The 17545-nt window shown below is 37.0% G+C and overlaps 2 protein-coding genes across 4 annotated transcripts in view; one reads left to right on the top strand and one right to left on the bottom strand.

Annotated features, from left to right (window-relative positions):
* PDE6C (phosphodiesterase 6C) overlaps nt 1–13068 on the top strand; it is a 67027-nt gene extending 53959 nt beyond the window's left edge. For 2 of the 3 annotated variants that reach the window (XM_075935147.2, XM_006113192.3), the window contains exons 16-22: nt 3359–3459; nt 4367–4474; nt 4715–4778; nt 7605–7679; nt 7818–7901; nt 8885–9038; nt 12933–13068. In XM_075935147.2, the coding sequence (XP_075791262.1) occupies nt 3359–3459; nt 4367–4474; nt 4715–4778; nt 7605–7679; nt 7818–7901; nt 8885–9038; nt 12933–13006 (660 nt within the window). In that variant the 3' untranslated portion in view covers nt 13007–13068. The remainder of the gene's footprint in view (nt 1–3358; nt 3460–4366; nt 4475–4714; nt 4779–7604; nt 7680–7817; nt 7902–8884; nt 9039–12932) is intronic. The other variant, XM_075935150.2, reaches the window with a different exon arrangement.
* Nucleotides 13069–13146: 78 nt separating this feature from the next.
* The window catches only part of LOC102462381 (protein FRA10AC1 homolog), a 94618-nt gene continuing 90219 nt past the window's right edge, over nt 13147–17545 (bottom strand). The window contains exon 14 of the mRNA XM_075935153.2: nt 13147–16655. Within this exon, the coding sequence (XP_075791268.1) occupies nt 16613–16655 (43 nt within the window). The 3' untranslated portion in view covers nt 13147–16612. The remainder of the gene's footprint in view (nt 16656–17545) is intronic.

Raw genomic sequence — 17545 nt, 5'->3', positions numbered from 1 at the left:
TTCAGTGTAAGGGAAAGAGCATCAGTTTAGGTTAGTCATGTGTGATATATTAATAGTGGTACTTACGTGGAAAAAAAGAATCACTGCCGGGAAAGGCTGAAAATCTAGACACAGATGAAATGTGGGGAATGTGGATACAACATACAAGCAAATGAGTATGGAGAAGAATTGGCTCTGCTGCATTACATGTATTGTAAGTTATGCTGGTTGTTTCTAATTGTGCATACAGGTAGCAGAGTTACAGCTTCATAACATCACACAAAACAGAGTGGGTGTGGTTCCTAGTGCAATATACGAAGATAAGATTTGGTCCATGTACAGTGTGCTGATATGGGCCAAAGCCTACCACATAGCCATAGTTCACCTATTCCAGCCCCATCCAACCATCCCTTTTCCCCATGACTCCTTTAAATATAACAGATGTTTTCTGGGGTGATAGGGAATGTATCTTTCCTGCTCCAAAGAGCTGTGCTCTCTTTTTCTTAAGAACTTTAGGGCACTAGGTAGTCATTCCCTCCATCCTGCATCTTAAAAGAGGTGCTAGTTAAGGGTTAGAGTGCAGTCACATCCTTCATGAAGTGAGTGAAATCACCAATAGACCCACAGCCTTACTGCCAGCATTACTAAACTGAAAGCAGGAGAATTAATACCCCATCATTTCTTGCTCTCAAATCCATGAAACCCTGCTAGGTTCCACGCTATGGTAATCTTAAGCACTTCAAGCTCTAACTTTTAGGGTTCCCCAGCTACTGCCATTGAATTATCAGGCACTTATGCCTTTGATCTCAGTTTAGCAGCAGTAGGAATGGAACCATGTCCTCATCCCAGCTTCCCTCTGAAATGGAGGATGGCTAGGCCTTTGCCATATTACCATCCTGTCCCTGTCCTCTCAATCTGGAAAATATGAGAAGGAACAATTATGCCAAAAGAGGAGCTGTTCCGTTATAAGAGGTTGTGCCAAAGACACAAAAAAGAGCATAAAATGAGGTGGCCCTTGGGCAGTTCTTCTAGATATTGCACCCAAGCAAGTTTAGCCACCACAAGGAATATAGGAATTGCTTTGTATATATTTTAATAATCATATCCAACTGCTTACATTCCAAGCAAATTCTTGTCTCATTTTAAGTACCAAACTTTATTCTAAGAGGTTTGAAAATGAAGAACAAGTATGTGCCTCCCAAAAATAATGTACAGGCAGTCCCCGGGTTACATGGATCCGACTTACATCGGATCCCTACTTACAAACGGGGTGAGGCAACCCCACACTAGCTGCTTCCCCCCAGCAGACCAGGGGAGACACAAAGCTAGTGCCCCACCCCCCTCCAGCAGACCAGGGAGACGTGGAGCGGCTTTTCTCAGCAGACACCTCATCTTGAGAATAAAGGACTGAGGGAAGAGAGGTGTGGGAGAATAAAACTGAGCTCTGGAGAAATGTTTGGCTAGAGTTTCCCCTACAATATGTACCAGTTCCGACTTACATACAAATTCAACTTAAGAACAAACCTACAGTCCCTATCTTGTACATAATCAGGGGACTGCCTGTAGTCTGGATTAGATATGGCAGGCCTAGGCAAAGCACCATCAGCAGGCCGTATCCGACCCACCAAACCACCGGATCCAGCCTTTGGATGCAGTGGGGAGTCTCAGGCAGTTCCGCTCCCGCTGACTGCTCAGAAAAACAGCTGCCAGGCCATTTGTGTTCTACAAACTGTGAGCCTGGAGGGAAGGGGGAGTGGTGCTTCATGGCTGCTCCCACCTCCAGCACAATCCCATTTGCAGGTTTCTGGCCAATGGAAGCTGGCTGTTTGAAAAACAGGCATCACACAAAGCACCACTTCCCCTCCCCTCAGACTCTTCTTCACAGACCACATGGCACTGAAGCCTGCACGGGCGGTGCAGGCTCCTGCCTGGGAAATGAGCTAGGCTACTGGCTGGGAGTCTCACTGGTAAGTCTCCCAGACAGAGCCTGCCTCTGGCACCCCAGCTCCTCCCTCTCTCTGCCAGCCCCCTGCCATCCTACTCCCCATTCCACATTAGCCAAACCCTTTGCCTCCCTCCTGAGCCGATATCCCTTCCCAGACTCTGAACTCCAATCCCCAGCTCCAGATCACAATCTCTTCCTGCCCTAGGTCACAACCCAAACCCTTGTATCCCCTCCTGCACCCCAGTCCCCTACCCTTGGTCATAGCCCCCTCCTGCCTTAGGCTACAACCCAAACACCTGCACCCGAATCCCGTGCCCCAGGAAACACAGAAGAAGCTGGTGGATCTGGCCCACCAATTGAGACCTGGGGACAGGGGGAGGTGATTGTTCTCTCTAAGTGCTGGGGTGGGGGGAGGGAGACTTCACGTGCTCTCCCACCCCCAGGCCAATCAGGATCTGGGAGCACGGGAAGCCTCCTGGCCCCGCCCCTTCCATCCAAGGCCCAGCCTACGACCACTTTAGAAATTTGTGAAGTGTCCCCCCTTCAAAATTATTGCCCAACCCTGAGATATGGGATGGGCAGCGTTTCAGCCAATAAAAACTACATGAAGAGCATGTGTTGGCTGCACACTGCATCATGCAGGAGAAGACTGTAGTTGCTCAGATTTTCTAATAACTCCAAAGCTACAGTCTATTTTGGTTCCTCCAAGGACAGAGAAGTATTTTTTTATTTTAGAGAGATAAGGTAGGTGAGGTAATATCTTTTGCTGAACCAACTTCGGCTGGTGAGAGAAAAAAGCTTTCAAGCTTAAACAGCTTCTTCTGTGTAAGATCAAAAGATTCTCTCTCAGCAACAAAAATTGGTCCAATAAAAGATATTACCTCACCCATTTTATCTCTTCACAGTTTTGGGACCAACAAAGCTATAACATTGCACACACATTATTTGTTTAATTATTTCATTAAAAATTCAAGGCTCTAACTACTTTCCAACTCCCGCTGTTCAAAACCAGATATGATTCAACATTCATAGGGCCTTTCAGAAACTGAAGAAAGCTTGCAAAAATCTCACTCTTAGTTTTGTAAACACTGTACTTGTATATTGCTTCTGATAACATTACATAAAATGTCTTAATATTGTCACTGTGATATCACATCAGTAGTAACATGTTTTAAGCTATGGAGTTTACAATATACTCAAGAAAAAATAATGTGGGTGTTTTTATAAACCATTTTCAGCTCTCTTCAGAGAACACAATAAAGTTGCCTGATTTTTTTAGCCACACCAATTTTTTCAAAATGTATCTAACATTTTATTTTAAGAAACCATAAAAGGCTGTATAGCAGGCTCATTATAGTATGGTACAGCCAGTATAGTACAAAACAAAGATAATTTTGTAAGAAGAACTGAATTTGTAAACTTTCCATCTTGCAGAGTTTAAACATCTTCCAGAACCTAAATAAGCGTCAGTTTGAAAACGTTTTACATTTATTTGAAGTTGCAATAATAGCAACTGACTTGGCTTTGTATTTCAAGTAAGTACTAAATTATGTATAACTTCCTACTGAAAAAATATCAATCCTGTACAATTCATGACTGTAATTATTCCTAGTTATAAACAGCTTATAGAGCTATACTTTAAAATGAAGTTATTCTGGAAAACTTCATTCTTCAAGCTGCTTATAAAGAATAAGATATTTTCTTTCATTCACTTTAGGCCTTTGAATCTCAAAACAGGATTCATGAATTTTCCTCTATATCTCAGGCTGACATATAACATACATTTATTAGGCCACAAAAACACACTTTTTATTTAGAGCCAGGAGATAACAGGAAAATTAACCGTAATCCATACTGAGTGCATTTTTATAATGAATGATAAATATTTCTAATTATATCATACTGAATTAGAATGGTTTATGTATGTTACAACTCCGTCCAGAGGGGTGAAACTTCTAAATACAATTGCAGAGATTAATCAGTAACTACATATATACTTCTAATAGCACCTCTCAATCAGAAGGATCACATTGCATGTCACTTAACCTCTCTACATAAATAGTAATCATTTCACCTTTTCCAGTTCATTTCTTTTGCAGAATCAAATCAAGAATGAAAATATGTAAATCCTGACAATATTTGGATATGGTTCAAAAAATTATCACAAATAGCATTATACAGATTTAGGAAATCTGTTGCTTTTCATATTAAAGCTTGACATGCCAACAATAGAATTACATGTCAGGAATCTGTTGCAAAGTCTATGAGTTATATAACATCTAAATATAACTCCCAATAAAATAAATGTACTTCAGTGGGAGTTATAGCTGACCCAAACCAAACATAGTGTTTAGAAAAAATAATGTTAGCAGCACCTATTATGCCAAAGAGCAGATATTTTTGGATACCAATACTACAAGAAATATTAATATATTTTTACAGGAAAAGGACTATGTTTCAAAAGATTGTGGATGCAGTTGAAAAAATGCAAACAGAAGAGGAGGCAATTAAATATATATCTATCGACCCAACCAAAAAAGAAGTTATCATGTAAGTAGTGAGTATCTTATTCTTCTTTCTGTAAGTTACCTAGGGCCAGACTTTTAGAAGCAGGAGCTATAAGATGCAGCTAGGCACCTAATTCCCATTGGCTATGCTTTGAAGTTAGTGTCATGGGGAGTTTTGAGAATCCCACTAGGTGCCTTTCTGCACTTTTAGGTGCCTCAATAAGTTTAAAAGTCTGTCCCATAGCTTTTTTCTCTCTGTCATACTATTTCTGTTTCTTCAAAGGGCTATGATGATGACTGGATGTGACTTGTCAGCTATAACCAAGCCATGGGAGGTACAAAGTCAGGTTAGTATAATCAAGATTAAAATATCTGTATACTTTTTTGTTTCATATACATTTATATTTGCTATCTTTCTTACAGCATCATCAGTAATACAGACAATTCATTTTAAAGTTTATAGATATTTGTAAAACAAAGCATAACCACAAAGCATATTGTGCCTAAGAACTGGACACCATTTTCTGGAAGCAGGGATAGCGGGCACTTCATGACAGGTGTTGCCCCACTGCCCCCAACCTCCCACTCACTACTCAGTCAGTATCACCTGTAGTATTCATTCTAGCTTTCTTTAGAAGTTCTTTGATAACTGATTCTCTGTCATTCACTTTTATTTTGTCAAATTCTTGTTTTTCTTCTGCCACTTTTAGGCTGCAACTTTTACAACAAAATGATCTTCAACTAGACATCAACATACACAAATGTAAATCCTTGCACTATTTGAGTGTTTATAAACCACTCTAAAATGTATTCAACAATATGGACTTTTATGACTTTGAAGGAATCCTCTTGTACATCACTACTTACAAATGCTGTCAGTGTTTGAAGTATAGATATCTATTCAGACAAGATGCTTGAATCAGAGCGGATCTCTTGGGTTACTTCCTTGAACAAATTCTAAAAGTAGAAGCTTCAGGGGGTAGCCGAGTTAGTCTGTACAGGATATACTTAAAAAACAAAAACTGGTCTGGTAGCACTTAATAGACTAACAAAACATGTAGATGGTATCACGAGCTTTCGTGGGCACAGCCCATTTCTCCAGAGACATCTGAAGAAGTGGGCTGTGCCCACGAAAGCTCGTGATACCATCTACATGTTTTGTTAGTCTATTAAGTGCTACCAGACCAGTTTTTGTTCTAAAAGTAGAATTAGATTCTGTGTAAGCCTCACTGGCATAGAACAGCAACAAAAAGACAAATTCTTAACACAATGAAATGAAATCCTATTTATTTGCCAAAAGGCAACTGAGGGTACTAAAAGTAGAGTTTCTTGGTCATGATATCTTAAATCAGTTATGTAAGAGGCAGGCTCAGCAAGAGAGTTATTTCAGCTCATTATCCTGCAGATGACTATTCTATTAATATATGGAGATACACCTATCACATAGAGCTGGAAGGGACCTTGAAAGGTCATCGGGTCCAATCCCCTGCCTTCACAGCAGGAACAAGTACCATCCCTGACAGATTTTGCCACAGATCCCTAAATGGCCCCCTCAAGGATTGAACTCACAACCTTGGGTTTAGCAAGCCAATACTGTAACACTGAGACACAGTTGCAAAGCATTCCAAGCAGTATTCTTTATAATTTAATTTTATTATGTTTCCCTATTGTCTTGGAATACCACACAGATACTATTTTCTACCATTGAGTGAGCATACCCCCCAACACCATCAAAATGGCAGATATCATCTGCTTACTAACAAAAACCTCACAGTGCAGCAATCCTGTTCTGTAATTCACATATCCTGTGTGTTAATGATTCCAGAAAGAATCTTGTGGAGTAGTTTTGGGTCTACATGTTCTAATATGATTAAAGAGTGGTACTTTGCTGTTTATTTACCTGAATTCTCTCTTCCTGCTAAACCTCTTCAAACATCTCATGGATAACATTAGCAAGAAAACTTGAAGGAGCGTAGCAGATAGCAAGGTTTCACTAGTTCAATAACAAACATGTACACACTAGCTTAATGAAACAGTATTCATACTCTTTGCCTCTGGAAACTTAATATTCCAAGTCCTACAATGCCAAAAAATGCCCTTGAAAAGTTTCCTCTCAGTTTCTAGTATTTTTGTTTAGCTAATATATACATGATATGCACAAGTAAAAGCACAAGCATGACAGTAAACAACATACTGGCAAAACATAGTTAATAGCTAAAGCTCTGCAAATCTGTGGACGTCTGCAGGTATACGCAACTGCAAATGTGAATATGGATATCCATGGCTCATTTCTGCAGATATGGATGCAGATAAAATTTTATATCTAGAACCCTGCAGATGTGCAGATATCCACCTTAAATCCACAGATATTCTCATCCGTGGATGTGGACATCTACAGCTTCATTTTTGCGAATGCAGATACATCTTGGGTGCGTCTAGACTAGCAAGATTTTGCGCAAAAGTGGCCGCTTTTGCGCAAAAACTTGCCAGCTGTCTACACTGGCCGCTTGAATTTGCGCAAGAGCACTGACTTTGTAATGTACAAAATCAGTGCTTCTTGCGCAAATACTTTCACGCTCCCGCTCAGGGAAAAAACCCTCTTGTGCAAAAATACTTGCGCAAGAGGGCCAGTGTAGACAGGGAAGAACTGTTTTGCGCAAAAAAGCCCCAATGGCTAAAATGGCGATCGGGGCTTTCTTGTGCAAAATCGCGTCTAGACTGGCCACGGATGCTTTTGCGCAAAAGCACTTTTTGCACAAAAGCATCCGTTCCAATCTAGACACGCTTTTGCGGAAATACTTTTAACAGAAAAACTTTTCCATTAAAAGTATTTCCGCAAAATCATGCCAGTCTAGATGCAGCCCTTGTGTATCCTCGCAGGGCTCTATAAATAGCTATGGTAACAGGATTATACATGCTCCTTCTATCTGGTAGGAAGATATATTACTGGATATATTGGGAATCACCTTCTGCCATTTGAAGAACCAGCAGCACTATGGCTTGAAAAAAAATAGTTGTTTTAAAAAGGAAATAAACTGATTAACTCTCAATTAATCCTAAGCAAAAATGTTCTCCAACATTTCCTGGAAATACTTAAATACATTCCAGCATCATTCTGCAACTGTGCTGATTAATACTACAATATCTATAATACAGGAGATTTTCATTTCCAGGTTGCCCTTATGGTTGCAAATGAATTTTGGGAGCAAGGTGATCTAGAGCGAACTGTGCTAGAGCAACAGCCAATTGTAAGTATTTTGACATGTTAACCAGCAGTAACTTCAATATGAAATAATAGTTATTGAAGATGTGTTTGTCAGTAACAGTTGTCCTATTGACTCAAAATGCAGCAAATTCACATTAAAATAATAATATTCTTTTTCTAGCCTATGATGGACAGAAATAAAGCAGATGAATTGCCTAAGCTTCAAGTTGGTTTCATTGATTTTGTGTGTACATTTGTATACAAGGTAAGAATAAAATTTTATTCTTCCTTTGCATTGATTGGAATGGCACGAGTGAAAAACAATAGTCAAATATTCTAGATGTTAGCAGGGCCTTCCTAGTCATTCAAATAGCTTTCATTCAAAGGGTCATGATTTTTCATCTACTTTTATGAAGTACTACACACTCCTAAAAGGTGCTTAGCATCTTTTGGAGACACTGGATCCTTCTGAAGTCCTAAGGAACTCAAGGGAACTAAGCATTTCTAGAAGCTGTTCAGTTTCTTGAAAGATTTGAGGTAGAGCTTAATCACTGTACTTCACAGAGCCCCTTCTAACATGAAGAGCATAACACAGATGGATTGGGGAGCAATGAACATTATGCACCTTGTGCTGGATTGGCATAGGAAATACTTGAGTTGTTCACATCTTCTGAACAGCAATATGATGTATGTTCCTATACCATCTGGATTTTAAGGCTCTTCCAAAATGCCATCATGCAGTAGAATGAAATGTACTATTTTAAACAGCAACAGGTAAAAGCTCAGTCTTCATAGATCACATGTGTTATAGTAAATATGGGCAAAGCCATGCCAGGAGAATACACTGGGACAGGGGGAGGCTTAGGGGAAAAGCTAGAATTTACAGCACATAATTGCTTTGATTTACTGACTCAGTTTGGTGCTTCTCATTAACTCCCACTACATGGTTCATACGCCATCACCAATAGAATGGTACTAACAGGTACCACAACTGCACTTCATCTCCTCCCTTCAACAGAAAAGCACACATGCTAAGCAGACACCAACAAAATGCTGAGCTCATAACACAAAACAAAGTTAAATCTCTGTCACTGTTCCTGCCATACAATGAAACATGTAAAACTACTGAAAGGTGAAAGCAAAGGAAGTTTCTGTTCACATCAACAATACCTTTGTAGTCATGCTAGAACCTGAAAATAACCATGCATTACAAATTGACAGCTTAATAACTCATTATTGTTTATTTAGGAATTCTCAAGGTTTCACAAGGAAATTACACCAATGTTGGATGGTCTTCAGAACAACAGGGTGGAATGGAAAACACGGGCTGATGAATATGACGAAAAGATGAAAATTATTGAGGAAGAAAAGAAAAAGCTGGAAGAAGCAGCAGCCAAAAAAGGTTAGGCATCTTTAAGATTTTCATTCATATACTAGACAACCATTTGGCATATTCTGTCTGAAGCACACACATGCAAATACACATTTATTTCAGTGCTTAAATACTATGTGTGGCTATAACTTGAAGAATTTGCTTTGTGTATAATAAAACAATGAGTAACTTGCCAAGGCAACCTAATCCAGGACACATTGGACTGATGCCCTAGACTGCCATATTAGAAAGTGTGACAAAATTGCCATGGTGAGGAGAAAGTGAAACAGTGTCTTTTTTGAACTTAACAAAATTGCTGCTTACCCAAGGATAAAGCAGTTGCAGTCACCAGAAAGGGTTGAAGAAGTAGTTTTCTGTGGGTGTCAACATCATAAGCATTAAGCAACTGGGGCTTGTCTCTGTTTATCCAGAGGATGCAAATCAAAAAGCAGTGAATATTCCCCGTAAGACTGCAAACATCTCTGGGATTGATCTTTTGTACTGATCTCCTTTTTCACTAATTCACAGCCAAAGAATACAAAACCCTCAAATAAGTCTTACACTTTCCCTTCAATCTCTCAAGACTGAAGGTAAAACGACACTCTCAGAAATCAAACAAGCTTATTCAAAAGATCTTGATCATATTGTGCTATCACAACATGGTAACAGGAAATCTTCACTGATAGTGTAGCTAAGAAGTAAACATCATTCTTCCTGAAGCTTCAGGGGGTAGCTGAGTTAGTCTGTACAGAATAAACTTAAAAAAACAACAAAATGCCTGCTAGCACTTTATAGACTAACAAAACATGTAGATGGTATCATGAGCTTTCGTGGGCACAGCCTATTTCTTCAGATGACTGGAGTTTTGAGTTCAAAACTCTGGTCATCTGAAGAAGTGGGCTGTGCCCACAAAAGCTCATGATACCATCTACATGTTTTGTTAGTCTATAAAGTGCTACCAGACCACTGATTTATTCTTCCTGTGATTTAACCTTCAAACAGTCTTGTAAGGGATGTCTATGTGGAAGCTTTCCATATGTAGACACTTCCAAGTCAGCAGAACCTACCAGAAATCTCAGAATACTTTGCTGAGGAAGCTAGGAGAAGCTGTTGAAGTTTTCCGGCTGTCGAGAGAATTGATGGTAGTTGTTGCCAGGTATAGTAAACTAGATCTTGTTAAAACTCTTGTTGAACAGACAAAACCATCTTACCCTTTTCCAGAATCTGGAGAATATCAACATCGCATGAAAAGTATGTGGTGGAAAAGGAAGAGGGAGAAATAATGATTCAAAGCATGTGAACTTCCAGAAGTTAGTGATGTCTTGGCAGTTTTACTCTTTTAATTAACTGGAAGTTACAAGTCCACATCTTTTTCTTCAGGAGATGATTAGAAAGGATTTCTGATTTGGTAAAAACTAAAGCCATAAAATTAAATGAAGGGCATAAGAGTGAATGAAGCCAATTATATTATAAAAACCACTCCATTTTGAACATCAGCTCTAACATCAGTACACTAGGGCTCAAATGTGCAACTCCTTTAACAGCCAGGCTGTTTTGAAAGGCTCACAGATCACTAGCTATGGCAAATAACTCCAAAAATGAACAATGGCAGGCATAATTTCACGAAGAAAAGCAATTTGATCTTAAAAAGTGTTTTATATCTTCAAGACACTATGCAATGCATTAATCTTCATAATATCCATGGGAAGTAGGGAGTTTTTTCCCCATATTATACAGATGTGAAAATTGCTCAAAGCCATATATCAAGTCATTATTAGAAGCTGGACCAGAACTAAGAAGTTCCTGACTCAATTTAAATGGCAAAACTAACCCTAAATTCAGAAGGCTACACTATAAAGGTGGTTTAAGCATGCTGTAAAATGCATCACTTATTGAAAACCAATTTTTGAAAGCAAAAACTGAACAAAGTGAGTCAAATGTTGAAATCGAAAACTGTCCACATGAATACCTTTAAAATCTTGTTTTATAAATATGGCTCGAAGTGTGCAGAAACTTAATCATGTCAGTTTTAATATCACAAAAATATATCACCTTTTATATAAACATGTATGGACTACTGTAAAAATAATTCATTTTCTAGAAAAATTGCAGGAGATAAAATTGTTTTGACAGATTACACCAGGTTGTTACACACATTTGATAGGTGTGGCATACATTCCATTTCTCCCTAATCTGATATGCACCTATATATTTTTCTGATGTAGTAGCAATCCTTCTTCTTTCAAGCTGAATTTATTGGTGAGCATCTTACAAGAGAGACCAAATATGGGATTTACAAGAAAAGTCTCATATTGATGTACCGGAATTTAAGGTTATAACTTATAGAAGTGCCAAAAAAGAGATAAATCCCACTGAAAAAAGCAGTATTTCTCTCTCTCTCTCTCTCTCTCTCTCACACACACACACACACACACACACGATTGCATCTTTCTACATTTTTGGCAAAATAGTTTATCATTTACGGTCTGATTTTATGACACACTCCCACTGATTTTAATAGGTGCAGGATCATGTCCTTAAAACTAAGATTTCAGTTAAAGAACTGTCAAATTAGATGTCTGGAAAGAATAGAAAACTTGTACTCTCATCGGATATTTTAACCATTTAAAATTACTGGTACATGAGGTTACTCAGTTAATGAGGTCACTGTGATTTACACAACATTTGACATCCCCAAGGAAATTTACTCACAGGCAGACATATGTAAAGATACAACTGTCCAAATCCCAGGTGGTCTCTTGCAGTCAATAAGGACATCGCCCAATATGCATATTATCATAATGGATGGTGTTACAAAAGGTTATGAATTATCCAGTATTTCAAAAATGTATCCTGAGATGAAGTCATGCAAACTAAACAAGGTACAGAATGTGATAAATTATTAAACCACCAAAATCAAGGCTATGTAAATACAGAACAGTGCTTTAATTTTTGCAGATTTTTAAAAATTCTTATCCCTAGATCATAGTGACCTGCTTTTGATGCCTCCTTTTCTAACTATCTGACAGACAAAAAATAAAAATAAATATAAATATAAATATATTTGCTGAACCACAACAGTGGAAAGTTCAGAACAGAATAAACAGGACAAGATATTATAAAATTAAAACAAATTATTTTAGTATCATACTGTTAATTACATCCACAAATTTCAGAGAGTAGGGCACTGATCATGTGACATGTTTTAATGCAGGTGGAAAGGGTCGAAAATAACCTAGTAACGTGGTGATCCACAACTTTCAAATGTAAGTTTTAATTCTAATATTGGTATGTTAACTTAAAATGAAACTGAAAACAAGTTACTATTCTGAACAGATCAGAAGTTAGACCCATCAAAATCTGTGGAATCATTTGAGAGAGATGTTAACATTGTTAGTGACAGCAGTTATTGAACATACAAAAGAAATCTCTCTCTCTTGATTGGTAACAGGTTTATACACAACTCGATAAAAGATTCTATCATCATAATCAACACTTAAGTCAGGGGAAAGTTTCTATACTCCCCTCCAATAGTCTCCAAGATTATAACTGAGCCAAGAGTATATTCCCTTTGCAGGCTTTCATTTGTGCGTGGGGGGGTATGATGTAGAGGGACAGGATTAAGTAAACATAATTGCTGAAACTTTCCAGTAAAAGTGGTTCAGTGTGTGTTTGTCCATTGGTAAATGCTGATATTAACTACTGTACTATTTCTCAATATTGGTTGTTCAATATTCTGTTAATTGAAAAATATATACCAATCCTGACAATGGGTTCAGTTTTCAAGTGGACAAACACACTTGTGTTGTGGAATAAAATTAAAATGCATGTCACAGAATTAGCATTCATAAAGGAAAAAAATGAAGCTTATTAAAATGAAAAGAATATTCAATCATTCACATTTTTTTCTGTTTTTATTGGCAGAACAAGATGCAGCAAAAGGTGGAGGAGGTGGTGGAGATGATGATGGCAAATCCAAAACATGTATAATTTTGTAATGCATTTCAATGGCACTAAAAGAGTCTCAAAGTCTATGTTTCTGCTACTTGGAAAAATAAAACAAAACATCTAGAAAGAACTTCAAAAAACCTCAGTGGATTTCTACAATGCATAGGATAGCATAGGCCAAACAATCCTCTTAAACAAATGCCATTTATTGAGTGTCATTACTAATGGCATAAAAGAGGCGGAATCCATTGAAAACTAAAAATCATGAAGACAAAATGGAAAGAAAACATGAATTATGGTGCAAAATGAGTTGATTATGTGTTCACTTCTTGGTATGATTTCTTGGCACTCAATTTATATACAGTATTTTTATTAAAATGTATAAATGCTGCAGACTGTCCAGAAAACTATATATGACTTTTTAATGATAGATTACAACCAGTAATTTCATATAAGATCTAAGTTGCACATACCAAAACAAAAAATTGCAGAAAATTTCAAAATTCATAGTTTTACATTTTTATATTATGTTAATTTTTTTCATCTGAACTGAACTACATCCCATTCCTGCATCCTCAGTTCTAGATACAATCCTGGAATGATCTCTTCCACTACTTCAAAACACCTAAATATTAGCACCATCTTGTGCCTACAAAAAGAGGCCGATGGCGCAATCCTCCCCCTGAAGCTATCACTACCAATTTGTAATTGTAGCAGTGGCTTTGGAGAAACCATTCCCTTCTCCACAAGTATGCAATTCTGCCCATCATTTAACTGCCAGTGACCCATGTACCTCGTACCCTATATGAACAAAACTTGTCTCTTTACATAAAATCAAAATGCAGGTCATAAGAATTGTAAGCTTTTTTATTTAGAATGAACAATGTATTACAGTACCTACACAAATATTCCTATAGCAAAGCTATAGATTCAAATGTCTTCTTAAAAAGTGTATGAAACAATACAATATTTTTTGGATAAAATAACAAATACATGTGTCTGGTATTTCAGAATTCCTGAATTTACCCTAATAAGATCAATGAACAAAAATTGTCTTCACAAATCCTTCCATAGCCACACCCTAGGAAGCTATTCTGTATATTAATGATCTCTTCCATAAGTATAAAGAATGGTAATGGAGCTTCTCCACAGCCACTTTTCTCGCTTTTGGTCTGGAGTGTCTGCCATTGCCATAGGCAGAGAAAAGGGGAATGAGCAATGGATTTATGTATTACATTCATATACCAAAGCAATGTATTCCATTGGACCCAATTCCAAATCTAACAATTCAGAGGTATAAAAGGTGAGCTTTAAATGCACAGAAATTATTCTCTCCAGGTGCAGCCTTCTCAAATCCTGCCACCATTCCTTTCCCTCCAAAATAGGATTGTACAGGTTCTACTGCTTGGAGGTAATTTACTATCCACAAGGGCAAGGGGGAAATATCTGTTTTTATATTTACTAATATACTTTTACTGTATATTAAGTTTCCCTACAAAAAGCAGAAGGAGAGAACATTTCAGAGTTTTCTCTTCGAGTGTGATGTGCAGTCACTGATTAATGCTCCATTAGTAAGTCTGTGATCCTGTATCTTCGTACATTAAATACTATTCTTTCTACATGTGTGCAGGTAACACTAAAATTACACTGTATATGTAGCATGAACAATTACATTCTCCGTTCTCTTTTGCCCAAGACCCTTCTAGCATTTTTTATAAAAAATCCTTCAAATATGTTCTAACATACATAGCACATAGCTACTGTGCAACTATAATGAGAAATAAAACATTCTTCCACAAATATATCCTTAATTTATTAATGGGCCAAATATTTTATGCAGACTTAAAATGCCATAAATCTGGGGATAATATTTTCTGTAACAAATGTAGATATGAGGAAATATCAAGTTTGCTTTTGTCATCTACTTTTAATTAAAAATATATTAAATGAAACAATGTATTTAATATGTATATTGTACTATTTTATAATTATATTGTGAAGGCCCAGAAAAAAAGTAGGTATCCAAAATACATGCCTATTCTACATCATTTGCAGCAACAAATATAGCAACAAACTGTACTAAAGCCCTTATAGGCAAGTTACATAGACTTAAGCTGATTGCTGTAGATTGGATTTGGCTCCTAACCAAGCTTGCAAGATGACAAAGAATTAACCTTTAAATCCATCTTCTTACTGAAAGAAGACTTCACACACACAAGTCTACCTTTACTTGTTATTCAAGGACACCTTAAATGTGTCTCTGTACTGTCATCCATTTTGTATGTATGAATGGTTAAAATTGTAATTATGTTAAGTAATACTAAATGTAAATAGAGATCTGTGGATCTACACAAATCATGCACATGTTCATGGATATATTACAACCATGTCTACAGAGTTATGCTGTCTGCATCAAGCACTTTGTTATACGGCATCTATACTGTGAACAACTCATCCAGTTAAGGTTTCTGCTTTCAAAAATACAGACAGTACTTTATAAACCATTAATTTTACCAAGACTGTTTAAAATATAAATTTCACTCAGTACTATGGTAACACAAATGTCTCTTATGTAGATGAAATAATTTTCCATTGACAAAAGAATGGCCATTGGAATTTAATCTTGTGCAGACTGTTTCTTTGGAAACATACAATAAAATGAATTTAAAGTTATGCTGCAATTTGAATAGGAAAAAAACACTAAGTCTCAAGTGTTATTATATGTTACTGACTTGGTATGCTCAGGATTACACTTTAAAGTAGGATTACAATTCATTCACTGCTAAGGGGATCAGAAACCACAGATAACACGTAAGCCGTATGTACTTTTCCCACCGGCAAACCATGTACCTCATTTATTACAACAAATGTGACAAACTAATATCCTAAAGTACTAGTAGAATGACCATGGGACTGTCAGTCAAACAACATTTAAAATAATAGACTTAAAATGAGGGTAACAGTGAACTAATACTTATGAAAATGATTAAAGAAAACATAATTGATTTTAGGAAGAAAAGATTTACTTACCAAAGATAAGTTTCATAAAATCAGAAACGTCAAAAAGATTTTTGAGTCTTAAACATCACATGACTATTGAATTTAAATCTATGAACTCCTGCAGCATTATTAATAATATATATAGTTCTTTTTTAAAGAGTTGAGTGGTAAATTCAGAACAGAAAGTCAACTATAATTTGCCTTTAAAACAATTAACTAATGTGCAGAATAGAAGAAAGTACTTCACGTAGCTGATCATTGTAAAAACACTGCATTCTATCAGAAAACCCCATTTTTGTATGTCTCCTCACCCTCTTTTGAGGTTAATGTGCAGTGTCTTCTACAATATTTTAAATTTGTACTTTACTATGCACTCAGATGAAAATAAATTATAACAATATATATGTCATCCTTCATTAATACACAGGGGTATCTGTCTATCGTCTTCCAAGAGAAACTGCTTATGCCTCAATCCTGCAACTGACCCATACATGCACATGGCCTAGTGAAATCAGTGATACTCTATGCAGGCAGGGGTATGCGTTCATACACAATCAATTGTAGGAACAGTGCTTTTAATCAAATTTTACATAAAAATATAGGTTCCTAAATCTGATTTGGTATTCAGATATGAATTCAAGAATAAATATGGAGTTTCAGAGAAATAAGTCTTGAAAATACTCATCAAACTCTTCCTCCCTGTAAGAGAAACCAAATAATAACATTAAAATATGTGAGCAACAAATGTAGGGTATCACAGTTGCTATTCCTTGTGCTGCAAACATCTTCTGAGATTTTTGGTTATAAGAAGAAAAAGTTGGTCCTGCTTTGAGCAGAGGTTTCGACTAGTTGATCATCAGAGGTCTCTTCTAACCCTAATCTTTTCTGATTCTAAGTTCAAAGCAATGCATATGAGGTATACTACATTTCTATTTTCCTCCATTTCTTCCTCATTCTGTCTGACAGAAGCAGTGTTTTGGTATTTAGGGAATACTCTTTAATTAATTAAATTATTTTGGCATGACATTACTCTTACAATAAATATTAGAGTGTATAACCAGTGATCCAACATTTACAGATAACATCTCTAAAAACAAGGGACTAGGACACAGTTTGTCTGTCTGGAATTACAGAAGATCTGCTACATTTCTCTTCATACCGATTGACTATAATCTCACCTTTTCTGCTTTAACACTAAATGGTTACAGGAATCAAGGTATATATTTGTTTTTAATTTTTCCCCATAAGTATCATGGAATTTGTAGGTCTGCAAGCACAACAACAACTTTTTGGGGGATTTTTCTATTAATATCTCTAGCTGAGTATGTATGCAAATAGAGTTTTTTTATAATTAACCTCATACTATAACTTCCTGGTTGATACTCAAGCCCATGAAGCTGTAGTTGAGGGAAGGAGGTGTCTTTTCATAGTTTAACTGGAGAACCTTGTGGGGATCCAAAATCTATTATCAGTGGATGCGTATATCCATGGACATAAATCTGGTATCGCAGAGCTGCAGGACTCTGCTGAACTGCAGCAACATGTTGGGATGCTGCTCACAGAGCCAGTGCCCCATGTGGACAGGTCCT

Source organism: Pelodiscus sinensis, chromosome 8 (genome assembly GCF_052426305.1).
Source record: "Pelodiscus sinensis isolate ZL-2025 chromosome 8, ASM5242630v1, whole genome shotgun sequence".
In the NCBI taxonomy this organism is placed as follows: domain Eukaryota; kingdom Metazoa; phylum Chordata; order Testudines; family Trionychidae; genus Pelodiscus; species Pelodiscus sinensis.
This window is presented reverse-complemented; position numbering and strand designations above follow the sequence as displayed.